We start from the raw sequence: 27,893 nt of genomic DNA on the forward strand, positions 1-27,893 counted from the left end.
CAGCGCCCTCGCTTACACAGTATGGCCGGCGACATTAGCTAGCGCTCGCTCTATGCTCTTCTCTGTAACGGGAACCAGCGGAGTAAAAGAGACTGAACAGCATCTGCCTCTATTTCCAACACAGACTCACGTTCAACTTTCGCACGAGAGGAAAAAAAAAAAAAGCCGGGAAAAATTTTATTAATCTTTTTTTTAAAAAAAGTTAATATAAAATTATAACAAGCAAAAAAAAAGAACCACACGCACTCAAAAAAAAGAAAAAAGACAAAAAAAAACCTCCTGAACTTTAAAGAAGCAGCAGGAACAACCCGCAGCGGCGGAGGCGGCGGCGGCGGGAGAAGAGATTTAATTTAGTTGATTTTCTGTGGTTGTTGGTTGTTCGCTTGTCTCACGGTGATGGAAGCTGCACACTTCTTCGAAGGGACCGAGAAGCTGCTGGAGGTTTGGTTCTCCCGGCAGCAGCCAGACGAGAGCAAAGGATCTGGGGATCTCCGCACCATCCCAAGGTCGGGGCCGCGCGTGGGACGCCGCGGGTTTGGGAGCCCGGCTCCGGGGCGGGAGGGCCGGGGCCGAGGCGCCCGCCCTCAGGTGCGGGGCGGTGATGGCTGGGGGCGGGGGGCCTGCGCCTCGTGCGGTGCGGGCCGCGCTCAGGTAACGTCCTTCGGCGGGGCGGGGGCGCTCCAGGTGACTGAGGAGCGGAACGCGCCCCCATCCGGGCTCCTGGGCGCCGCCCCCGCCCGGGGGAGGGGGAGGGGACGCGGGGGCCCCGCTCCCCTCGCAGGTGCGAGCCCGCTGCTTGGGAGGGCAGCGCCTCCTCGGAGAGGGTCGCGTCGCGTCGCGGCGGGCTTCCTGCGGAGCCGCCATAAAATGCCGCCTCCCTCGGCCTCCCCCTTGCGTACCCGCCGGGGCCCTGCAGGCCGGCTCCATGCGGCGGGAGCGGGCGGGAGGCGGCGTGTCGCAGTGCCCGGGGCGGCCTCGGGCGGGGGGTGGGGGGGCTGCGCCGAAGCCTCCGCGTAACGTAGACTCGCCGGGGGTCCATGAGCAAACTATCTGTTTTTAAAGAAAATCCCCCCCAAACGATAGCATGAACTGGAAACGCCGGGTCCGTAGTTGCACCGCGCGCGGCAGCCCCTTAACCCCCCTCTCCCCCGCCCCCCGTGGCCCTAACTACGATTCCACGTGAGGTTCTTGGCTCTGCCTTATCGGCTCGCAGGCTCCTCTTCATTGAAAGGTTGGACCAATGGGAGCCCTGAGGAGAGGCAGAATGTTGGGCCCCGAGGCTGTCGGCCAATGATATTTGCAAGAATGTTGGCTGCGGCTCGGCCCTAATCCGCTGATAAAGAGTAACCGGGGTTAAGGGGAACTAGGAGGTGCTACGGAGGCTTTGGAGGCATTTTTTTTTTTTTGCTGCTGTTGCTCGTTTTTTTCCAGCAGCCAAAAAATCTGCAGGACTCCAAAATCCATAGACTTGATTGGTGAAGTTTTATGTGTGTGATCCTTTGCTTTTTTCCTTGGTGCTCTTCCATTGAAAAAAGAAATGACAGAAAAGCCTCATGTGTCCATAATAATTAATAAAACTTGAGAAAAAAGTGAGTCGTGAAGAGTAATTAAATGGAAGTGAGTTATAGAAATTTTAGCAACAGGTCTTTCTGGAGCTGTTTTAGAATGCATAGATTTCCTTGACTAAGAGGATTCCTCCTTTAATTTGATGGATGGATTAATTATGTTTCGGTTTTTGTCATGGGGTTTTTTCCCCCCTTTTGCAAGGTGGTAGGCAAATTTAGAACAATAAAATTGGACGGGTGGCAATAGGAATAAATAGTTCATGTATTGACTTTTCCTTTACCTGAAAGTTTGTGGTGTTGATATAGGTTTTAATCTAAGGATAAACTAGCAACTTTTTGGAATCTTTTTGCTTTGAAGAAAAATGAGTAAAGAGTAGACTTAATTTATAATACAAAGATTCTTACTCTGATTCCAAGAAGATTTTAAAGGATTTTTGGAAATTACACTTCAGAATAACTTTTCTAATCCTGTTTTGTTTTATACCTTAAAAAACCTTGTAGGGATTCATAGAATTCACTAGACTGCTCAAATATCCATCAAACAAGAATAAGACGGGTCCTGACTTTAGATCATGAAGTTTTTTTTAAACTTGAACATGAAAAAAAGACATTAGAAATCATCTGGACTTATCAACTAGTGAAGTGATTATATTATACAGTGATAATTCCACTGTGACATCAAGTCATCTTTCAGTTGGTTCTTGGATACTTCTCAGTTAAAAATATTAGAATGGATTTAAGTCTATGCCTCAACACTTAATTAACTATATAAACAGTGGACTGATCCCCTGAATCTGTCTTCTGTAGAACCCCTTTTCTAGGTAAAGTAATAGGATGACCAATTTGAGAGAAATAATATGATTGATCTGAGTATAGTTGTTAAACCACTTGTGAAACTCAAAAGACAGTTATGGAATTCTTTTATTTTAGGTTACTTAGAAATTGTAGAAATGAGCCAGAACCAAGACAACATTGCACACATTAACATTTAAGATTAACATTTTGGGAATGAACATTGTTCAGAGATTTGAGGACAATCTCAAAAGATCTGCTATGGTCATTGCAATCTACATCCAGAAGGGGAAAAAAACGATGGAGGCCAAATGCAGAACAAAGCATTACTATGTTATGTTCACTTTAAAAAAAAAAAAGACTCAGTTATTTCTTGCTCCTTAGTTCTAACTCCTCTTTCACAACAGGGCTAATATGGAAATAAGTTAAACACAAATGTCTATGTACAATTTTTACCATCTTAGGGGAGGGAAGGAAAGAGTGATAAATTGGACCTCATCAATTTGCAAATTGAATTTTGAAAAACTATCATTGCATGTAAATGGGAAAATAATTTCAATTTAAAAAGGTTGTGGGAGGAAGGGTTGTTTTTTGTTTTTAATTAAATAACATGTACCTGTTTGAGGGGATAAAGCTCCTTTTGATGTATTCTATGGCACTCCTAATCAGTAAATCCAAAAAAATTGGGTGGGTGGGTGTGCATGAATACAAGTACTTATTCTTAGGTCCACTAACCTAGTTTTTTACTTTCTCATCTCTCTGACCTGAACTTCCAGGTTCAGCAGGCTTTATTGCACAAAACTGCTACTCAGCCTATTATAAATTTAAATAGCATGATGAGAAATTTTTGTTTATAAACAAGCCTAGCTACTTATAACCTCTCTCACATTATTAGGAAGGAGGAAGGGGGGGGTGGAATGGATTGTGTGTGTGTATATATAAATGCCATAATGGAATTCTGACCCCTGGTCATGGAAGTATGAGCCAAGAAGGCTCAGGAACATCATTAAAGAAGTAAGTTGCCTTAGCAGAATTTTCCAGGGTGTGTTAAAAATAGGATGATAATTACAAAATGCTATCATTCCATTGGCATTCTATTGTTAGTTTGTAGTATCTAAGAAGTTTTAGAGTATATCTACTGGCTCTGAACACTAAACAAGTTGGGATATGCTTTGTAGTTTAATACTGTAATGGAATAAATATGCTCATCTTTTTAATAAATTTTTAATGAAAAATTTGGTGATTTTTTTAAATGAAAATTAGGATAAATTTTATTTAAAATTTGCTTATTGGACTTAATTCATAATTTGAATACAGAGCTTAGTGACTTTTTTGATTAATCCAGGCCAATACTAAATCTAGTCAAATGGCCAAGAAGGAAAAATTTAAAGGACAAATACAAATTTTCTTTCGTAATAACCATAAGTACCAAATTCTGATTGAAAGAAGGTGGCACATTGGATAGAGCATGGGCCTTAGAGTAAGGAGGATCTGAGTTCAAAATCGACTTCAGACAATTATTTCTTAGCTGTGTGACCTTGGACACATTACTTAACCTCATTGCCTTTCTAAAACCAAAGAAGAAAGAACACTGGAGTTGAAGGTTACTGTGACCAAGGAAAAGTTATTTAGCTTTTGAGGTTATTTCCTCATTTATGAAACAAAACAATATTTACAATTTACCTATTTGTATTTGCAGTATCTTCTTCACTAAGTTATTATAACTCAGTTTTGTGAAGGTGATTTACTGGCAGTGGGATGGAAGGGGACACATAATTCTGAAGGGCAGTTTTTTGTGGGGGGGGGTGGAGGGGTGTTAATTCAGCATTTGCCTTATCTCTAAAATGAAGGGATTGAAATAGGTGGCCTCTCATTTCCTTCTAGCTAGAGATATGAAGGAATCTATGATCCAGGTTACCAGAATAATTTTTTTTTTAATAGTGGTATCAAAAAAAAAAGTGGGGCTAAGGGAATGATTCCATTTGGGCTTTTCTTGACAAAGATAACTTTGGTTTGCCATTTCCTTCTTCAGTTCATTTTATATATGTGAGAATGAGAAGAACAGGGTTGAGTAAAACAGCTAATGTCTTGAGACCAGATTTGGACTCCAGTTGTGGTGCTTTATCTGCTGTGCTATCAACTGTCCAGTTGGCAACATTTCATGATTGTGGGTTGCATAGAGGTAGGAAATGGAATATCATGTATAACAGGACTGTCCAACCTTACTTTTAAAAGTTTTTATTGAAACAATAGACAATATATTTTGATTTGCCATTTTTGTGGGAGCTCTGAGCTCTGCAGTAGTAACTGGGCTTTATTTAGTAAACCCACAAGGAGCTGCATAAAATCACACTGTGTAAGTTTTTTTGTTTTCCTCACTTTTACTAGTTAATATAATCCCACTGACTCAGTTTTCTCACTTTGGTTCCCTTCTAACCCTGCATTTTCAACTAAAACTACTCCCACCAAGGTCAGCAAATATCTTTATTGCTAAATTCAGAGAACTCTTCTCAGTTCTCATTATTCTGGAAATGACCTTTCTTTGGAACACTTTCATGGTTTTTCCTCCTTTCAGTCTTTCATTACATCTAATTTCTTCCATTCCCTTTCCATCCACCTTCTTCCATGTCTCCAGGCTTGGTGCTAGGATTTAATATTCCTTATGAAGTCAATTGTATAAGATCTGATGGGCAGCTATTTCATTTCTCTTTGTAGATATTTCTTCCTCCCTCCAACCCAAAATCTCCTACTTGAATGTAACTGTTTTCAGGTTTCACAGATCTCAAACTCAGCAAATTCAAACAATTCATTATCTTCCTCTGTACATACACTCCTTTTCCTTCTAGCTTTCTTATTTCTATCAATGTCACCATTCTATCAATCATCCAGAACTTCTATGGCATTTGAGGACCCTTCACATTATGATACTAGGCTCATTTACATACTGCACAGGCAGCCACAGTCATAACACTACAGATAGGGCACTACTACTGGAGTGAGGGAGGACTGCTCTTTGTGAGTTCAAATGTGACTTCAGACACTTCACTAGCTCTGTCATCCTAGGCTTGTCACTTAACCTTGTTTGCCTCAGTTCAGCTCTGTAAAATGAGGTGGAGAATGAAGTTGATTCTTTGTCAGAAATTTGGTAATGTGGAGTCTGATTTAACTGAATAACATTATTCTGAATGTTAAAATCCCATAAAAGCATTTCCATATGCAAAAATAGAAGACAGGATTATTCTATATATATAAAGCTACAAAACTTGTACTTTAAAACTGCTTTTGTTGTGGTGCATTATTTTTTTTTAAGGTTTTTTTGCAAGGCAAATGGGGTTAAGTGGCTTGCCCAAGGCCACACAGCTCACCTCGGTAATTATTAAGTGTCTGAGTCCAGATTTGAACCCAGGTACTCCTGACTCCAGGGCCGATGTTTTATCCACTGCGCCACCTAGCCACCCCTGGTACATTATTTTTAAAAATAAATTTTTGTGGATAGTCTTTTGTTCAGATTTCTCTCCATAGTTGATCCCTTTCCATAGAACAAAGCAAAGTAGCAATATTGATCAATACATTAAAACATGAAGCACTTTTAATTGTTTTGTAGTTATTTAAGTTTACATTTGTTGTAGCCTTATATTTCTTGACTTTGCCTCTGTACTTACAGCATTAGTTCATGTAAATCTATGCTTCTCTGGTAGTTATTTCATTTAGCCATTACCATTTAGCCATTCTTCAGTAAGTGAACATCTACTTTTTCAGTTCTTTGCATAACAAAAAGTTATGCAAAAAATTTTTGATAAGTTTGAGGACTTGCCTGGAGGGGGAGGGGAATAAATGCCTGAAGGTCAAATGGCATGGACATTTTGAGCAGAGAGATTTTTACTTGCTTGAAGGTAACCAAAGGACCTTGGCTAAGAAATTTGGAATTTGAGAGCATATCAAGTTAAGAGAAATTTATACTTGGTTGGTTGTTTTTTTTTTTAATTTGTTAAAACAGGCAATTATTAAGTGTCTGGGGCTAGATATGAACTCAGATCCTCCTGATTCCAGGGCCAGTGCTCTATCCATTGCATCACCTACCTGCCCTCGAATTTATACTTTTCTGGAAAAGGTTGTGAAACTAATGTGATGTGGAATTGATTTGGAGTTTGAGGATAGCTTCAATTTTTTTTCAGTGAAATATGAATGGCCCAGCCACTGTTAACAGGATTCTTTTCTAAAAATTTGTATTCGGATTAGCATTCATCATGTTATACAAGTTTTTTTTTTTTAATTAAAGGTAATAGTCTTTGGTCTTGGTTCAAACTCCACAATTTTCTCTCTAGATACAGATGGGATTCTCCATTGCAGATACCCCAAAATTATGACCGATGGTTGCACTGATGGAATGAGCAAGTAGTCAGTCCATTAAGGTTGTTCATCCCCCCATATTACTGTTGGGATGCACAATATTCTTCTGGTTCTGCTCATCTCACTCAGCATCAGTTCATGCAAATCCCTCCAGGCTACCCTGAATTCCCATTCCTCCTGGTTTCTAATAGAACAATAGTGTTCTATCACATATATTATATATCACAGTTTATTAAACCATTCCCCAGTTGATGAACATCCCCTCAGTTTATAGTTCTTCCACAAACAGCTGCTATGAATGAAATTTAAGAGCCTTTGAAGAGAATACAGGATCTGGAGGATTCCATGAGAATAAAAACTAAATGGGTTAAGTAGAATTAAGGTTCAGAGAGAAAAGAACCTTTAAAATTACGTAAATATTTTATTTGTTTTCCAATTATATACAATTGTAGTTTCTACCCATTATTTTTGGTAAGGTTTTGAATTTTATACTTTTCCTCTCACCCTCCCTTTCTTCACATTCTCCCCGCCCTAAGGCATTCTGATAGTCTTTACATTGTTTCCATGCTGTACATTGATTAAAATTGAATGTGTTGACAGAAAAAAAACATCGGGGCAGCTAGGTGGCGCATTGAATAGAGCACCGGCCTTGGAGTCAGGAGTACCTGGGTTCAAATCCGACCTCAGACACTTAATAATTACCTAGCTGTGTGGCCTTGGGCAAGCCACTTAACCCCACTGCCTTGAAAAAAAATCTTAAAAAAAGAAAAGAAAAAACATATCCTTGAGGAAAAAATAACTGTTAGAGATAGCAAGATTATGTAGTACATGAGACAACTTTTTTTTAATTGAAGGTAATAGTCTGGTCTTTATTATAACTTCACAGTTCTTTCTCTGGATGCAGATGGTATTCTCTGTTGCAGATACCCTAAAATTGTCCCTGATTTAATGAGCAAGTCTATCAAGTGATCATCATCCCCCCACACACCATGTGGCTGTTAAGGTGTATAGTATTCTTCTGATTCTGCTCATCTCACTCAGCATCAGTTCATGTAAATCCTTCCAGCTTCTCTGAAATCCCAACTCTCCTGGTTTCTAATAGAACAAAATAATGTTCCATAAAGTGCATATGCCACAATTTGTTCAGCCATACCCCAAATGATCAACACCCCATATATTTCCAATTCTTTGCCATCACAAACAGCTGCTGTGAATATTTTTGAACAAGTGGTGCTTTTACCCTTTGAGAAATAACTTTAAGGGTTGAGAAGTTCTTTCTTCTCAGGAGTTTCAGTGTTGTGGTTTTGTGGAAGTAGACTACTTGTGTGTAATGGTGAGAAGATATGTGTAGTCCCCTGATACAGAGATCTTGGGCATGTGGTAATACTATAAAGGAACGGTGGGTCCATGTTGTATAATAGAAAAAGTCTGAATCTTTTTTTAAATATTTTGTTCCCTCCCCCACTTAAATGTAAAGATTTTTAATAATTCATTTTTAAAAAATTGAGTTCCAGATTTTCTCTCTCCCTACCTCACCTACTGCCTTAAGACAATTTGATATAGATTATACATTTTCTTCCATCATGCAAAATATAGTTATGTTGTATAAGAAGACACAGACCCAAAAGGAAAAAATATTAGAAAGTGAAAAATGTATGCAGGGGTGGCTAGGTGGTGTAGTGGATAAAGCACCAGCCCTGGAGTCAGGAGTACCTGGGTTCAAAGCTTAGTAATTACCTAGCTGTGTGGCCTTGGGCAAGCCACTTAACCCCATTTGCCTTGCAAAAACCTAAAAAAAAAAGAAGATGAAAGTCCAAGATTCTGCATCTAAAGACTCCAAGAAATAAAGAAGTTGGGCTAGGCTATGACAGCTCAAAAATTTTGAAAATCAACTAAGTGAGGTAGAGGAAAAATTGGGAAGAGAAATGAAAGAGATGCAAGAAAACATGAAAACTAAGTCAGCTGCTTATTAAAAACCAGTTTAGGTCAAATGGATAAAACAGTTCAAAAAGTTATTGAGGGAGAAGAATGCTTTAAAGTGCAGAATTGGCCAGATGGAAAAGGAGATAAGAAAGCTCTCTGAGGAAAACAAATCCTTCAGATGTAGAATGGAGCTAAAGAAAGCTAATGACTTTGCAAGAAATCAAGACACAATAATTTAACACCAAAAGAATGAAAAATTGGAAGAAAATGTGAAATATCTCACTGTAAAAACAACTGATCTTGGGGCGGCTAGGTGGTGTAGCGGATAAAGCACCGGCCCTGGAGTCAGGAGTACCAGGGTTCAAATCTGGTCTCAGACACTTAATCTAGCTGTGTGGCCTTGGGCAAGCCACTTAACCCCATTTGCCTTGCAAAAACCTAAAAAAAAAAACAAACAAAAGAAAACAACTGATCTGGAAAAGAGATCCAGGAAAGATGATTAAAATTATTGGGCTACCTGAAAGTCATGATCAGGAAAAGAGCCTTGACTTCATTTTTAAATAATTTCTATAGGAAAATTGCCCTGATCTTCTAGAAGCAGGGGGCAAAATAGAAATTTAGAGAATCCACCCATCTGCCCCAGAAAGAGATCCAAAAAAACCACGCCCAGGAATATTACAACCAAGTTCCAGAACTCCCAAGTCAAAGAGAAAATATTACAAGCAGCCAGAAGGACACTCGTGGAGCTGCAGTCAGGATCACACAGGACTTAGCAGCAACTACATTAAGGGCTCATAGGGCTTGGAATATAATATTCCAGAAGGCAAAAGAGCTTGGAATGCAACCAGGCAAAACTGAACCTCTCTGCCAGGGGAAAAAGATGGACTTTAATGAAACAGGGGAATTTCAAATGTTACTGTTGAAACAACCAGAGCTGAACTGAAAGTTTGATCTTTAAGTACAAGACTTGGGTGAAGAGGGTAGACGAGAAGGGTAAATTATGAGGGACTTAATGATGAACTGCTTGTTTTCCTGCATAGAAAGATGATAGTGATAATACTCATGAACTTTCACGTTTATTAGAACAGTTAGAAGGGGCTTTTATAAATGAGGCACAGAAGAGAGCTGAATTTGAAGATACAGTATACATAATATATTGTAAAAATGGAGTCAGTGGGTGAAAGGGATATATACTGGGAATAAGAGAAAGGAGAGGTAGATTAGGCTAAGATATTTCATGTAGCTTTTGCAGTGGTATGGAAGTGGGGGGAAGGCAAGGTGGGGAATGAGGGAGCCTTCATTCTCATTGGAAACGGCTCATAGAGGACACAGCATAAATAACTCAATATAGGGTATAGACACCTAGAAGAAAAGGAGAAGAGTGATGGGGGAGGGGAGGGGGGATGTGGGTGATAGAGGAGAGAGGGTAGATCATAGGAGAGCATAGTCAAGTATAGCACATTTTCTTTTTTATTTTTTTCAAGGTGCTGGGATTGGGTGGTCTGTCCAGGACCATGGGACTGGGTGGTTGCTGGGTATCTGGGGTGGGATGTAGACTCAGGGCCTCTTGGCCCCAGGGCCAGTGTTATGTCTGCTGTGACACTCAGCTGCCCCACAGCACATTTTTGAAGAGGGACAGTGAAAAGAAAGAGAAAATATAATAGGTGGTAGTAGGGAGGAATGGAACTCTAGGGGTGAGTTTATTTCTCAACTTTTTTTCCCCCCAGATAAATGTGAGGTTCAAATTCAGCCTGGGATAACTTATGGGGGGGGGGATAGTCCCTAGTACAGTGATTTTTCAGATCTTTATTGAAATGGTAATTGAGCCTGTAATTGATGCTGCCCTCTCCTTTTTGTAAACTGTTAACCTGGAACCAGATATCCTAGATCTATACAGTGGAAAGTGATTGAAATATTATATTGAAGTGTTGAGAATGTGGGGAGAGGCACAGTGGATAAAATGTCTCAAGAAACTATTTTCCTTGGGAATATTTAAATAGAATATGCCTTCATTGTTTTGGGGGAGCATGTACCACCCTACCCCATTGTTGTTTTGTACATGCTTATTTCATCTAAAGCCTTCCCCTAACCTTTGCCTCTTATTTTTCCTGTCAGGTCTCCAGAGATCAACATGTATGTGTTATGACCCAAGTAAATGATCTCCCCAACAATATGTTTGTTCTATACATAGTAACTAAATAAATATTAGTTGAATGAGGGAATGGATTCAATTTAGGCTAAATGGCAAGTAACTGAAAATAAACTTAGGAAATAGTAAATGGACTTATTCAGAATTTTTTTTGATTCATGAACTAGATTTGAGTATACTAAAGTGAATTCATTCTGCTTTCGTAATCTACTTCAGTTCATAGAAAGCAGCAACTATCTAAATTAATCTTAGAGACCTATTAAAAATACCAAGAGGTGAATCATTTATTAACTTGTACTTGTAAATTTTATTAGTTTAATAACCTCAATAAACAGTAGTATCTTGAATTCTATAGTTGTATCTGGTTTTAATTTGAGTTAAAATATGTGTAAGCTAAATAAAACTAAATTTTATATTGCTATTTTCATAAAAGGTTATAATCAATTTTATATATTCACTATCACTTTTTATATAAGTTGTACATGTTGAATTTTTCCTATGAAGAAAATTTTCCAGGGTCAGTTTATCTGTTAAAATGTGAGAATTTCTACACATTATGTGCCAATACAAACTTCTAATTACTTTTGACTTGTCTGTTTCTTCAAGCAAATCTGAACTCAAAATTATGCCTGCCCTAAACAAATTACCTGGTGGAGGAAAACTAGCTTAATATTATCAAAGTAGAATTTTTATAAGCATTTACTTTGAGTTTCCAGCATTTACAAAAACAGTGCACTTTTTAACTTAATAATGAAAGTGGAGTTTAGGCACAGGATAAGGGGCATAAATGTTCATCTCTTTTTTTTTTTTTTCAAGGCAATGGGGTTTAAGTGGCTTGCCCAAGGCCACACGGCTAGGTAATTATTAAGTGTCTGAGGCCGGATTTAAACTCAGGTACTCCTGACTCCAAGGCCGGTGCTCTATCCACTGCGCCACTTAGCCACCCTGTTCATCTCTTTAATATAAAGTAAGTTTACATGTGAAAATTTAGTCATCAAATAGAAAAAAAAAGTTAATTTAATAGTGGTACTAAAAGCTCTAAAATTGGAAACTAAATTTAAACTTAACTATTATTCTCCAGTTTTTATACTGTGCTTAAGACACTGGAAGCCAGGATTTTTATGGTTAAAAGAAATTTGCAGTAAAGGCTGAGGACCAGTAGTTTCAAATATAGTAATTGAAACCTCAGCATTAACTTGCCCGGAACTCATTCCATCGTTGACTACGTCATTGCTCAAACTTTACAGCATCAGTGATTTACATTAAAGGAATCCACAGCCTATGCCAAAAAACCTTTTAGCAAAAAGCATTTTGAAATCAAAAATTAAAGAACTATTAAAGAACTGAACTTTCTTAATATTTCCTACAATTTTTTTTTAACCTGCATGGATCTGTATTTAAGTCCACGTAAAGTCAAGTGACTTTTAAGTTAACTGCCCAGAACAGAAAGAACTGAGAATAAGGAATAGCATCAGTCAGAGATAATATTTTGGTCAACAGTCTAAAATACTGCAGCTTTTTTTTTCTTGTTTCACCTGAAAAAATCTTTATAATTTTTATAAAGTAAAATATTTTCCTTCCAAAGCACATCTTTCACACTCCTTTGACCAGCTAGTATATATTAAGCAGTGGTATGGTATAATAGTGCTTTTCATGCCTTATTAAATTTAAATTTGATCTTTAACCTATGACACAGGTTAACTCTTTATCATTTAAAATGGCATCTACTTTGGATGAGACCACACAGGTCAGTTGATCTACATCCCGCTTCATCAGTGTTGCTTTAAAGTAATGCTTAAGGTTTTTTACTCAAATAGCCCTTTGTTTAAAAATGTATTTATTGAGGGGCAGCTAGGTGCCACAGTGGATAGAGCACCGGCCCTGGAGTCAGGAGTACCTGAGTTCAAATCCGGCCTCAGACACTTAATAATTACCTAGCCGTGTGGCCTTGGGCAAGCCGCTTATCCCCATTTGCCTTGTAAAAACCTAAAAAATCTATTGGATGAAAAGCTTGATATTTTCCTAAATATCTAGGTATCTAAAGTATTTTCAAGTATTGCCTAGCTTTGATGCAAGATGCTCTGCACAGAAATTGACTTTTTTAAACATAATATGTCTCTAATGAGACATTGATAATCTTTGTATTATGGTGGCTTGAGCAGCTTTCTTCTGAAGTTTTTTGTTATCTCTGTATACTTAATATGTTACCTGCAGGATAGTTTTAATCTTGTATGTAAGTTGATTCTACAGATAATTGCTTCATAACTCAGATTTATATATAGTATTCTTAGATATACAAAACATTTCTCAAAACAGTCCTTTTCAGATACAAAAACTGAGTGTGGTAGAAATCAAGTGAATTGTCTATAGTCATGAAGCTAGTATTAGAGACACAATTAGGAACCTGGGTATTTTTTTTTAATCTAATCCCTTTGGATATGTTATATCAAGTCAGTAGTTCCCAGGAATTGATTACAGTTCACTTTTAAGCAATGGATCAGAAGTGCATTTTCCACTCAGCTGTCAAGGGATCTTCCTGAGCACAGATCTGACCCGTGTTATTTGGATGAGGTTAGGGCATGAGGTAAAGGTGAGAGGTGATTTTGAACCTTTTGCCTAGTTTTAGTTTGATTTGAAGCATTCATAAGTTTGGGGGAGGGCAGCAGGATAAAAATGGCACCTGTGAATATATTGGGTTGAGTGGAATATTCCCTCTTAAGAATTAACATTCCTAGTGAAGTCCTCAGGGTTAAAAATCATTAAAACAAAGACAGACTATTACCTTTAGACTATTCTTAGAAGAGGGAGAGAGGCCTTGCATTCCCAATCAGACACCCTCCCGATTCTGCTAGGGAGTGAAACAGTGGACTATTTCCAGAAAGACCTTGCACTGATTCTGTCTGGGAGGGAAATAGTGGAAAACTTCCGAGAAGAGAGACTTTTGAAGTCTTAGTTAGACACCTATTTGATGATAGACTCTTGAGAACAGTAGCCTGCCTTCTCTTGTTCGATAAGTGCTAAACTGAGAAGACCTTGCATACTCAGCCATTAATTCATTTAACAGAAGGTCATTAGAAATCTTCTGATACCCTCGCCATCTGGATGGTGAGGTAATATTTTATGAAAACCTTTTACTCTTCTCTTTGTTGCTGGGTAGATTTTTTCCCCATAAAAATTGTAACTCTGAAAACCTTAACCAATCAGGTTGGAAGAGAGGGGGTTAGGGAAGGGGGGGAATCGTAATAAGCTGTATAATCTTGCTTGACTGTCACCTTGGGGCAGCTCCTTGATCTTCACTACCTTTGTGAGACTTGGGGGTGCCCTTTTCTTGAGAAAAGCCAAAAATAAATTTTCCTTTTTGCTCAGAGGAGTCTATATTAAGTGGATTTTTATCCCACACATGGTCAATGATCAGAGGATATGAATGTCCAAAATACAGCCCAACAGACCACTTGGAGCCCACATTATGATTTTGTGCCTGCCTGTGGGTTATAATTTTCACAAATGAAAAAAGAAAATAATTCGTATAGATTGTATTAGATTTTTTAATTCCATCACTAATAAGTAATCTTGTTGATGTTCTTTGGTGTTTTTAAGCAGTATTATGGACAGAACACATCACATGGAATTTTCAGTCAATTTGTAGGATGCATTCCATTTAGACTAGTTAGTATGCATTTACCTTTATACTTCTGTGTTGTCACTGTTTTGTGTTTGCATTTGTACTTTGGGCCTTTGCCTCTTGACCCAGCATGTTCCCCCACTTTCTAAACTTTTTTTTTTAAGATACTGGGGTTAAGTGACTTGCTCAAGGTCACACAGTCACAGCTAGGTGATTATTAAATGTCTGAGGTGGGATTTGAACTCAGGTCCTCCTGACTCCAGGATCAGTGCCCTATCCACTGCCTCACCCAGTTGCCCCTCCCCCACTTTCTAATAAGTTAAAAGTATCATGAATTTTTTGTAGTTGCTTGTTAAATCTAAGTTGTAAGACTACAAATTAAATACTATATTAATGTACTGCATTTTTTATTCTGGATAAGGTTGCCTCAAGTAATATTTTCCTGTGGCCCTGTGACATAAGCTAAAGTTGGAAATCCTGCTCTTAAATTTTACTGGGACTATATTAAATCTGTGGTTTATGAGTCACTGAAATTATCTTTTCGTACCCAAACCCTTCATTCTCCCACCAATCTGCCTCTGGATTAATTTGATCTTTAGACATGACTTGAATATCTGAATTCAGTCCTTTCATGTTTCTAAGCAGCACTCCAGGAGGTAATTTTATTTCTGACTTAAGTTTGTTTTTGTGATTGTCTCCCTTGGATGATAGATAAGATATACTTTTTTTTTAATAAATATTTCCCCTATATATTGTTTTTGTAATTGTAATAAACAAGTTAAGCAAAAACTGATCATTTAAAACTTGTAAATGCCATAAGCTCTTAAAATGCCATAAGCTCAACACTACCATTATCAGTGAGAAAAGTGGCTTTTAAAATTTATTTTTTATGAGTTAAAATTGACTCTGAGAGGCCATCTCATTTGACAGAATTGTATTTTCTTTAGAAAGGAAGAAAACAAACTGATAGTATCGAGTCTGAAAATATGTGCAATTTTTAATTTATGTGGATCTTCCACTTTGACAAAGTCTTAGCAATTGGGGGAGGGGGGTCTTATCATACATATTCATTATTATACTCTGATGTTTATAAATTTGTTACATTTACTTTTTAATTTTTTGCTTCTGTTCATCTAGATCTTCCCATGTTTTTCAGTATTCATGACACATGTCATTTCTCTCAGCACAATTTGTTTAGCATTCTGTAATTTATGGGTGAATTAACTATCAAAAAATTACTTAAATATTTTGATTCTTATAGTTTTTCTTATGTATTACATGTAAAAAAGCAATTTTTAATATTTATTTTTTGTTCCAAATTTTCTTCCTCACCTTTCTCTACCTTGAAGTGGTAAGCAATTTTGATATAGGTTATACATGTACATTCATGCAAAATATTTCCATATCAGTTCTGTTGTGAAGGAAGATGGAGTGAAGTTTGGGGGGGGAGAGGATTAGGAAAACCAAGGTTCAGTTTTATATTCAGACTTAAATCAGCTCTTTCTCTGGATGTGGTTAGCACTTTTGATCTTGGGTCTTTTGAAATTGTCTTGAAATATTGTATTGCTGAGATTATCTAATTGTTTTTTGCAAGGCAGTGGGGTTAAGTGGCTTGCCCAAGGCCACACAGCTAAGGTAATTATTAAGTGTCTGAGGCCAGATTTGAACTCAGGTACTCCTGACTCCAGGGCCAGTGCTCTATATTAAGTGATTTGTTCATCCATTCCCCCAGTTGATGGATATCCCCTCAATTTCCAACTCTTTACCACTTTAAAAAGCTTTCTATAAATATTTTTGTACAAATCATCTTCTCAGCCCTACCTTCCACCCTTCTTAAAAAAAAAACCCCGGAGGCAGCTAGGTGGCTCAGTGGATAATTACCTAGCTCTGTTAGCCTTGGGCAAGCCATTTAACTCTATTGCCTTGCAAAAACCATAAAAAAAAAAATCCCTTTGGGATATGATCAGTTCACAAATCCACCAGCAGTGAATTAATATGGGGACTTTTTCATATTGACTTCCTTTGACGTTTGAGCCCTAGTAATGGAGACTCTGTTGTCAATTTTTTGGGATAATTCCAAATTGCTTTCCAATTTGGATGTGCCATTTCACAGCTACCAGAACAGAGTATTACTGGAGTTGCTTATATAATCTTTGCACTATCACCTAATTTTTTCCTACGTTTGATGTAGTGGAACTATCATGGTGAACAATTTCTAGTTTTTTTAATGTAAAGTTCTCCATTACAATTTCCCTATGAAGGAATTTGCAAAATTTGGAATTGTTTATCATTTTACTTGACAAATTGGAGCTTCTTATTCATCTTAAAATAGAAATGGTCTTTTCTAGGCCTCCAGTTTAGATGTTATCAATTTTGCCTGTAAGGAAAAAAATATATCTAAAGCCTGCCTACCTTTTCCATCCCCCCCCCCCAATAACAGCACCCAACAGATCTTCCCATCTTTGTTTAATTTACAGTACTCTTTTTTTGCACAATCCATTTCAGACAAAGAGCGTTTTCTAGTACTTGCCCCAAACTGGCTTGTCTTCTGCCTCATGCATCAGAATGAACTTCCTCTGTCTTGCCTCTGAATTTTTTCTTTCACAGCAAAGCTTAAATACTACTTCAGAAAGTCCCAAAGAACTCCTTCCAGTTACCTTGTCCATTTTGACAACTTCCCACCACTTAACATCTATCCTTTCCCTCCTCCCCCAAATACCATCTTTTGACATCGATAAATGTCTTTTATATCATTCTTGCATCAATATAAAATTACTAATTGGGCCTAAAGTAAAACACTGTGGGGAGGTGTGAAGAGGGAAGTACATATTATAAGTTTGCTGGGGGTCCAAGAAAATAAATGAGCTGCTTTTGTTATTGCTTCTGTTCTATATTTGAGTTTTTTATACTATTCTATTTTAAGTGCCTATTGCCCTCAACAGTAGTGCTTAGGCAATTGAGAAGCAGTGTGTAATCAAAGGATCTGGGTTCAAATTCCACTTTTACCATTTATTAAAACCCATCTGACCTTGAACAAGTCAAATAACTACAATTCTTTTTTTCAGTGTTTTTTCAGTATTCTTATGTCACAATAAATGTCTTCTAGTAACTACGACAGGATTGTTATGGCTTCTCAAAATTTGTGTATAGGTTTACAGTGATGGTGCACAAGACAGTATCATCTTAATTTCTTAACAGGCCAGAAAATTGTCGTTTAATTTGTTGAGGTATGGAGAATTTTTGATAACAATAAAGTTATTCCTTCACAGGAATCCCTCTCATTTCACACATATAAAGGAAAGATTTAGAATTTCATTAAATTCTGTATGTTGGAAAGGCTGATTCAGAATCTTTGCTTTTTATATTATATCTATGTTGCCTTCCCTTTAGAACCATTCAGTTTAAAAGACAATACTGTGCATTTGAAGTTTACATTCAATTATATGTAAGATGTTTTCCCCAGAAAAACCAACATTATAAAAAGTGGTCATGTTTATAGTATGGGCCATAAAACCTAAATGTTGCAGAAATATTGTACATAAAGTGAAAAATAGTAAATAATACTTTCACAAAGTCCAAACCATTCAGTAACATTGGAATAGGAATTGAACCTGAATATCAACTTTTAAAGATATATTCTATTTATTCTCTAGACAGCTAGGTGGCACAATGGATAGGCACTGGGCCTGAAGTTGGAAAGACTCAGCTGTGTGATCTTGTTCGCTTCAGTTTTCTCATCCATAAAATGAGCTGGAGAAGGAAATGGCAAATTGCTATCTTTGCCAAGAAAACTCCAAATGGGGTCACACATAAAAAGAGTTGGGCATGACTGAAAAACAACAGAAAAAAGTTCTTTTAAGATTTCATTTCTTGGGGTGGCTAGGTGGCGCAGTGGATAGAGCACTGGCCCTGGATTCAGGAATACCCTAACCATATTTGGGTTTCAATTCCTTTACCTGGAGTTCTTAACCACCCCCACCCAACAGTGAGTTAATTGAAATAGATGATGTTTCTTACTCAGTCTTTTACTTATTAGGTGGGGGGGGGGGCGGAGGCAGTAAGATTTTCTAGACAGGGCAGCATTTGGAGTCCAGACACCTGGTTGGTATTTGCTGCTGTCCTGACTGTGGATTGTTAACAGATGTAGTGCTGAGATGTGAAGAAAGTAGTGAGTGCCGCAGGGAAAGGAAGACATAATGATAACTGGAGAGAGACAGGTCTTGCCTGTCTGACTTGGCAGCTGATGAGCAAGTTTATTATCCTCGCCCCTCTGCTTACATAGAGCAATAGGAAAAGAAGCTAAGAATACAATAAGTTCTTGGCCTCTAAAGCTGGGCAGCAGTATAGGAAGTAAGCAAAATTATGCTTATGGAATAAACTTGTTCAGGCTATCCTCAAAAAAGAACCAGAAATGTTGAGTTGACAGCTATAGAGGCAGATTTTTAAGCTCATAGACTCCAAATTAGATGATTTCTAAAATCTTTTCCATCACTGAATCTGTAGTGCTATAATATTTTTAGAGATAAACAGTTAAAATTTGTCTCTTTCATAAAATGCAGTCACCTTTTTTTTTAACAATTGCTTACATATCTACATATCTATATTGGAATTAGTCACATCACAATTTAATTTGTTGAAATAAAATCAGTTGCCAAAAAACCTAGATGTTTTTATTAGTAAAGCTATCATCTAATTTTTTTTTAATCGTTTGCTTCTTCACCTTCATTTTTTTTTTTCCAGTGAAAAACTTAGTATCTCCTTCCCCAAGATGGGGCAGTTGGTGAGAGCAAATTCTCACATAGGTCATGTTTACAAAAACAAAATTTAGGGGCAGCTAGGTGGTGCAGTGGATAAAGCACTGGCCCTGGAGTCAGGAGTACCTGAGTTCAAATCCGGCCTTGCAAAAAACCTAAAAATAATAATAATAATAAAATTTAAGTATTATAATATTTTCTTATTTAACATTTTCAAAAGTTAAACCAGCCTCATAATACTTTGAAAGGAAGATGTGTCAGAGTGTTTTAATTTACTTTGGCAGGAGTAAAATAAGGAAACTAGCTGCCCTGATCACAATAATTAGTTATTTGGTTACTAGGTAGATGTCCAACAGTGATGAGTATATTAGTTGCCCAGGTTTAGAGTTTGGGTACCAAAGAATAGTTGATGGTACAGTTCCTTTCCTAATTGTGTAAGAGATGAATTTTTATATTTTGGGGGGATAGTCAAGGGACTAAGGATTATGTAAGTTAATTGTGTAAATTTTTCTTTATAGGTTTGAGTGGGACAAACTTTTGGAGAATGTGCATTGTTTAATCATAAGTGTGACAAAAACTGACAAGCAGGAAGCTTATGTACTCAGGTAAAACTATACTCTTTATTTAAAGAGAATATATAGTTAAGCATTCTCATTTTAGTTGTGAAGCAAATAGGAGCTGCTGAAGCATAATCATCCTATATTAATGGTATACCAAACTACTAAAATCACAAGTCTGAACTGAACTACACAGAAATTGCTTTCCTTTAGGGAAAAAAAAAATTATGGCATCTATACTGGGTGGTGTCTCAAATGTCTTAGTACAGTTTTATAAACTGTTAAAAGATTTTTAGTTTACCATGTGTGTTGCCAGTGTTTTTTGAAATTAATAGATCTAGGGGGAAAAGTTTCCTAATTTCCTAAGTGGTAGAGAAAACTTAATATTCAATCTAAAACAGCTATAGTAAAAATAAATCCTACAACTTAACACTCAGAAAGAGACAGTAGTACTAGATTTGAGATTCTCATGGCCTAGATTTTTTTTTTCTGGTCCTGATTCTGCCATATAAAAGTAGGCTAACTAAGATTAAGTCACTTAATTTTTTTTATCAAGTTTCTTTATCTCCAAAAAAATAAAAGAACTGGTGGATGAGTCTTTATACTAATATTTTATTACTAAAATTACCAAAATGTTAGTATAGTAAAGAGGTGTTAATTGGACCACATTTATGTTGTTAACCTTTAGCCTCTTCTAAAAAAAAATGATTGGTCTAACCTTAAGTCAGAGTTTCAAATTACTTTTCTGAGTTCACACATGTGCTGTTTTTGGGGAGGGGAAGAGGCTTAATTTGTAGAAATTATTGATCTGGTACTTTGTTAGAGACTGAATTGTACTTGAACAGATATGTTTTACGTTATATACATTATATTACATCAAAGTGCTTTTACATATAAATATTCTCTCGGAAATTAGTCTTGTAAAAAAACAGTTGTGTGATAGTAATTTCATTTTCTAGACAAAATGTAGACTATAGAAATAAGTGTTTAAAATGTTTATTCTTTCAAACAGTGCTTGCTTAATGTGATGGCTTCTACTATTAATGTTCTGTATGATGATTTAAACTTATAAACTGTTATAGTGATTATCTTGGGATTTTTCTTTACCGCCTGCAGTGAGAGTAGCATGTTTGTCTCCAAGAGACGTTTCATTTTGAAGACATGTGGTACCACCCTCTTACTGCAAGCACTGGTCCCCCTGTTGGAGCTTGCTAGGGAGTACAGTGGGTTTGACTCAATTCAAGTAAGTAAAGAACATTTTGGGGTTTGTATTGAGGGCATATTAGAACAGAAATATTATAATTTTAAAATTCGGATGCTAATAGTGCTATGTAGACTATAAACTAATAACATTACATTGGTAATATAAATTATAGGGAATATGAAAAAAAATTTCCTGAATTCATTGATGAAATCACTTTGTGTTCTTATGGTAGAGCATTTCTTCTGGGGCGAGGTAATCCATACATATTAATATTAAAATAAATTCTTGGTAGGTTCAAGCAAAGGTTTTTTTGTATAGTTAAAATTTTGGTAAGAGATTAGATGTGTTTTTATTAATATTTTATTAATATTTATTTTATTATTAATATTTTATTAATATCATTAGTAAACAGAGGAATTTTTTTCCAGTGATATTAATTGTATCACTATTTTTCCTAAAGGTATATATACACAATATAATGGTAATTCTTGATTTTTTTTATATTTCATTTCATAGTATTAAATTAGTTATAAATTTTATTAGCTAAAGTTCATTAGCAGTTATCTTACTAGGTTGTTTAATACAAATGCTTTTTGATCCAATTAGTAGAAAGGTTGCTAATATTTCTTCAAAGGGTAATGTTTGACAAAGTCATTTGATTAATATATTTATCCTTTGGGAATCAAAAGCACACAATTTTAGAATTGTTGGACATATAGTTCAACTTTTGAGCCTACAGTATATGAAAATTAGGTTAGGATTTTTTTTTTTCTTTAATTCCCTGTGTGTGAAATTGGCTCTTGTGACTCTGTAAACATCAATGTCCTGTGCTTGACTTGGTGGTTCTATAACAAGTGTGATTCAACAATTGCTTTGGTACAATAAACATCTTCTTACAAATCACCCATTTGTATTCGCATTAATTTTAATTTCTTCTTCCCCGCTCTCCTTCCCAGATTAAATTTCTGTCCCAAAAAATCAGGTTGCTTGCTTTTAAGTAAAATACACAGAAATAATTATTGGATATCATTGCCATTCTTTAAGCTCAGAAGAAAGCAATTGGGATAAAACTTCCCCTAGTCTGAAGGAGCTTAAGATAGAGTATCAAAAAATTAAGAATTATTACAGAAATAACTTTTATGGGGAGGAGAGAAATGGAAGTTTACAGGATCTTGTTTCCAAAGCAGTATGGCTTAGCATTATTACAGGTGAGATGATGTAATTAATTTGAGATTTTCATGACACATTAATGTGGAGTTTAAATTGTACATTTTATGCTTTTCAGAGCTTCTTTTATTCTCGTAAGAATTTCATGAAGCCTTCCCACCAGGAGTACCCACACAGGAATTTCCAGGAAGAAGTAGAATTCCTTAATGATATTTTCCCAAGTAAGTTCAGTTGTTAATGGATGTTGAATTATTGAAAATTCTAGAAGCTTTATGAAAGATCAGCACATGGCTAAGAGAAAAGGATCCTGGTTGAAATAATTCTAAGGATTTTTAATAGCTTCATCTATCTTGTTCATTTCATAGATTTCTCTTAAAGGAAAATTTTTAATACTGTTTTATTTAACTTTATATATATTATCTCATTTGAGACTTTTTTTAGAGTTATATAAATACTCTTTTAAGAATTAACGGTCTCACATCATGGATGTGAAAAACGTTTAAAGATTGTGATTTGCTTATGGTAGTGGATAGAGCACCTACCCTGAAGTCGGGAGGACTTGAGTTCAAATATGATCTCAGACACTCACTAGCTGTGTGACCCAGATGTCTCTGGAAGAAGGAAGTGAAGCTGGTGACTTAAGCATAGTACCCCCTCAATCAGAAATTAGATTCAATTCACATGCATGTCATGGTTTTCTTCTGTCATAGTCTTCAAAAACCAAAGACAAACATCATCATTTAATATTAGAGCCTAGCACCTTCTAAGTTGTATGGCATTCTATCCCTCATATCTTTAGGATTGCAGTTGTGAATTAATCCTAAATTGAAATGTTTTTTTCTAACAAACATCTGTTGTATCTATTATGTGTACTATATAGTAGCTGCTGAGTTTATATTTCGAAATTCTTTTTGGCTCAGAGAATTTAATGTTGTGGGAGTTATTATGAAGGCAATGTATTGTAAACATTTTTCAGTATACTTTTAAGTGTTAGTCATTGTATAAGCTCAATAACTTAATTTCTACAGGACCATCTGAAACATAGAAGAAAATATGTATTCCTTGCATTTTATTTTTCAAACTTTGTTTCATGCCAGTCTAAATTAGTTTGAATTATGAGGATGAGGAAATTAGATTTTCTAAACATCATAGACTTAAGAAAGGAGATCTTAGAGATTAACTATTTCAGTCACCTTTATTTTGTAGATGAGGTAACTGAAGCCCAGAAAATTTTAGTGACTTGTCCAAGGAAGCAAGCACAGTGATTTACTAGAACCCAGACCTTCTAACTCCTGATGTATTACTCTTTCCACTGTACCACAATGTCTTCCTTATTCATGAAATTGTCAATTCAGTGACGAGTAAAAATTAATTTTAGTAGTTATGTGGCCAGAAAAGAATGCAGGGTGGTTGGGGGTGGAGGGGATAGCAAAAGTGCTTTATTGGTATAGCCATCATTCACAGACATTGTATTCATACTACAACAAAATTAGGGTTAGATATTTGAGTTAAAGAATCTTCCAAGAGAGCTTTGTTACAGTTTTTGTATTTTGTTATATAGAAGGGTCTAACTTTTATGTTTAAGGTATGTGGCATTAAACCTAAACCCATCCTACCTTCCCAACTCCCATTTTGGGTGTCATAGCTTATCTATCCTACCAAAAATACTCTAGAATCAAATTGTTAAGCATTTAAATCCCCATTCTGAATCCCTTGTTAACCCTTTTCTTTGCTTTCTTCCATATTACTTTCCTTTATTACACACCTTCCAAAATTCAATTCAAGCACTAACTCTTCTGCATGTTGCCTTTCCTGATCCCATCTAGAGTATAAAGGGTGTCCTTAAAGTCAAGTGAACTCTTAAACTTTAGTAACTTAAACCTTCACTAAGATTTTTAAATACTTTGTATATTTTGTTAGGTAACTTTATGTTCCTTTTCCATTTGAATATACATTACTTGAGGACAGATGGTTTTGAATTGTGGGTGAGGAGGATGCAGTGTGAATCTTTGTCCAGCATTTTCTAATATAGTGTCTGGCACCTAGTAGATACTTAATAAATGCTTGAAGTTGAGAATGAGGAGGGATGTCCCTTGTGTGTACCACCAGTGTCATGTAGATGAGTCAGTTCTCTTTATAGCAGTTGGATTTCTAACCTGTTCATAGTGTTCATTTTATTCATGTCTTCTCTCTGTTAACAATGATAGAAATCAGAGGATATCTTTGCAACTATTTATATTTCTTGTATTGGGTTTTTTTTAAGTTTCTGATAACTAAACCTGTGATTAAAAAGTATAGGAGTCTAATTATTTCAAGATAAATTTTAAAAAGATGGTGATAAGATAATATGGATTGGTTTTCAAATTTGTTCCTTTCTCAACAGATGGAGCAGCATATTGTATGGGGCGTATGAATTCTGATTGCTGGTATGTCTAAGTATAATTCTATGCTTGATTTTAAGAATTATGTCAGTTAAACCATTAGCAACTTAAAATTTTGATCTTTATAGGTACTTGTACACTCTGGATTTTCCAGAGAGTCGGGTTATTAATCAGCCAGATCAGACACTGGAAATTCTGATGAGTGAGCTTGATCCAGCAGTTATGGACCAGTTCTACATGAAAGATGGTGTTACTGCAAATGATGTCACTCGTGTAAGCTTTTATTTTTTTAAGTCTTAGATGTTGATGCTGTTTCCTTTTTCGTGTTGCTTTTTTCATTTTATCATTAAGTCTAAATTTCTGATTTAAAATTTTTAGGTGAGTGGAATTCGTGACCTGATACCAGGTTCTGTCATTGATGCTACAATGTTCAATCCTTGTGGTTATTCAATGAATGGAATGAAATCGGATGTAAGTAATTCTTCTTTGCCAAAGTGATCAGCATTTGCCCTTTCATTCTTTTTAGCTGTTCTCAATTATTGAAGCTAATTTTTTTTCTCTAAGGGAACTTATTGGACTATTCACATCACTCCAGAACCAGAATTTTCTTATGTTAGCTTCGAAACTAACATAGGTCAGACCTCTTACGATGACCTGATCAGGAAAGTAGTGGAAGTTTTCAAGCCTGGAAAATTTGTGACCACCCTCTTTGTAAATCAGGTAATTTGATTATTGTTGGTAATATATTAACTTGGAGTATAGCGTAGTTATTTCAAAAAATACTTTTTATCTGAGGTTAATATTTTCTAGTAAAAACATTTTGGATAGATAGCAAATGAAAGCAACAGATTTCTTCAGATAAATAATCTTGTACTTGTTGAGGCCTAAAATCTACCCCAATATCTGTAAGAATAAGAAGGTACTAATTGTGTTCTCAGTTCTATTCATTCTACTTTTTTAACATAATTCCAGCCTAGTGGGGATTCCTCAGTGTCTGAAGAATCATATTTAAATGTATCTTTTAAGAAACTAACCTAAATATTCACTGAGAACATAAGAATAGAAAAAGTTTGTCTATTTCATAACCTTGATTGCTTGAAAACTACTTTTGAGTTTGGTATATTCTAAATGGTTTCTTAATTTTTCCCCCCCCAGAGTTCTAAATGTCGCACAGTGTTTTCTTCGGCCCAAAAGATTGAAGGGTTTAAACGTCTTGATCGCCAGATTGCCCAGTTCAATGATTACAATTTCGTTTTTACCAGTTTTGCTAAGAATCAGCAGCAACAGCAGAGTTGATTAAGAAAAATGAAGAAAAAACGCAAAAAGAGAACACAAATAGAAGGTGGTGGCAGCTTTCTAGTTAATGATACAGGGGGCCATGCTTTCCATACCCACCACCATGTAGTTGCGGAAAGCCCTAGATGTAATCATAGTATAATCATTTTGAATTGTATGCATTATTATATCAAGGAGTTAGATATCTTGCATGACTGCTCTCTTCTGTGTTTAGGTATTCTATGCCACTCTTGCTGTGAACTTGAAGTGCATGTAGAGAAAAACTTTTACTGTATGAGACTTTACAAACCTTGTAAAAACAATTCAATTAGGATTATGCACGGTGTAATTTTTCTCCAGGTATCACCAAAAATTCCCCACAGACAAGGCTTTCGTCCTCATTAGGTGTTGGCCTCAGCCTAAATCATCTGGAACTGTTCTGTTAAATTGCTGCCAGATATTTTTTATGGGCAGTTTCTTCCCAATTTTCTAGACCACATTTTTCTCTATTAATTCTAATGAAACTAATTCCTACTTAAACACAATGTTTCTTTGCACTTGAGGAGTTAGAAATTTTACCTTCTTAAGAAAATTAATGATTACTACAGCTGATGATTTTGCTTATTTATATAAATTTTGAATATTAAAAATTACTTTTGCTCCCTGTATCTTTAGTTCTTTAAGCTCAGTGATTTCCCCCTCTCCCTTTATAAAATGAGCAATATACTGTTACACTGAGTTTAATATTATTAGCCTTTCACCTTTGGAGGGGAAAAAAACCTTGGTTCAGACCTTAATTCAAGTCAAGGTGGGTTTGGTGGCCTTTTTCATGTATGATTGGCAAGGGTAGGGGGGTGGGGCACCAAGACTTTCTCCAGTATGTGTTGGTTAAGATTAGAGTGCTTTGACAGAGTTATGAAGGCTCTAATTATGCCATTTCCATACTCCACAGTTAATAGAGCACCAAACATGGACCTTCAAATACTTAATTTTTTTTTAAGTCAACAAATTAATAGGGAGATTTAGTGTCAAGATATGGAATTTACCAGACTAGATTTGCCGGTCAGCTTGGATCATTCACCATAACTTTTTCCTTAGCAGCCATTTCAACCCAATTGTGAGTAAACAATATACTGTTAACCTAATTTTGTTGTTCCAAGCAGAATTGATATGCCTTTTTATCTTGTGACTGAAAGTCCTGTGATATTGTGGTGCATGAGACTATTATGCTGTATTTGATAGTGTTGTGACTTCATCTGTTGTTCCTCTTAATTAATGTGGTGATTCCTTTAACCATGATTTGATGGCATCAAGTGAATGACTGCACAAAGTGAGAACTGTCTAGGTTAACTGGACAGACAGTGAAGTAAAATGCTATTCATAAAAACAAGGCATGTTCAAAAACGGTCACTTAATGGATGATTTATGTAGATACAGGCTTTCAAGAGTTGGCATTTTCAGCAAATAACTGGGATTTTAGCAGCTGTGTGAGACCAGAAAAATTAACTTAAATTTGTTATTTTCCTCTTGTCCTCGCAATTTTGTTTTGACTCTTTCTGGATTGATGCAGTGGTGTTTTGTTCCTTCCGTATTTATAAATGAAACACTTTTTTTTAGTGTTTCTAAACTTTAAAAAAAATCTACTTGGTTAGTAATCAAGTGGTTGGAACACTGTTTTGACTTTTATTTTAAGCATGTTGTTGACTCAAAGGCTTCATTGAAGAAGCATTCTACCAACTTGGTCAATTTGATTCTGTAATTTGTAAGTAATGTTGCACCTGCTACTTTTTTGGTGCTTGATATTTTTGAGGACCAATAATTCAAGTAGATTTTGTTCTTGAACAGTGTCCCAAGAGATTTGATAATGACATTTGTTGACTTGAGGTCTGATTTTAAAAAAGTATACTGAAGATCCCTTTCTAACTAGTTGAAAAATGCGCACAGATTTATATAAATATGAAAACATAAGCCTCTGATAGAAAAGTGAAAGCTGTTGAATGGATATTCATCTAAATTAATCTAGTGTGATCAGAAGAGGGGAAGTTTTGGTGTCATAATTTCTCTCTTCATGGTGTTGGACTTTAATCAGTTAAAATGTATTTTTAAAATCTGTACCACAAAACTTAATGCTTCAATAAAAGTTTGCTTAATTCA

The 27,893-nt window shown here is 36.1% G+C and overlaps 1 protein-coding gene across 1 annotated transcript; it reads left to right on the forward strand.

Moving 5' to 3' along the window:
* Positions 1 to 27,893, forward strand: AMD1 (adenosylmethionine decarboxylase 1). Its single transcript, XM_074187366.1, has 9 exons — positions 1 to 506; positions 19,674 to 19,760; positions 20,829 to 20,955; positions 22,202 to 22,304; positions 24,467 to 24,509; positions 24,593 to 24,737; positions 24,843 to 24,935; positions 25,029 to 25,184; positions 25,620 to 27,893. The coding sequence occupies exons 1-9, from the start codon at positions 397 to 399 to the stop codon at positions 25,758 to 25,760; spliced, it is 1,005 nt and encodes a 334-aa protein (XP_074043467.1). The 5' UTR covers positions 1 to 396; the 3' UTR covers positions 25,761 to 27,893.

Source organism: Macrotis lagotis, chromosome 5 (assembly GCF_037893015.1).
Source record: "Macrotis lagotis isolate mMagLag1 chromosome 5, bilby.v1.9.chrom.fasta, whole genome shotgun sequence".
NCBI lineage: Eukaryota > Metazoa > Chordata > Mammalia > Peramelemorphia > Peramelidae > Macrotis > Macrotis lagotis.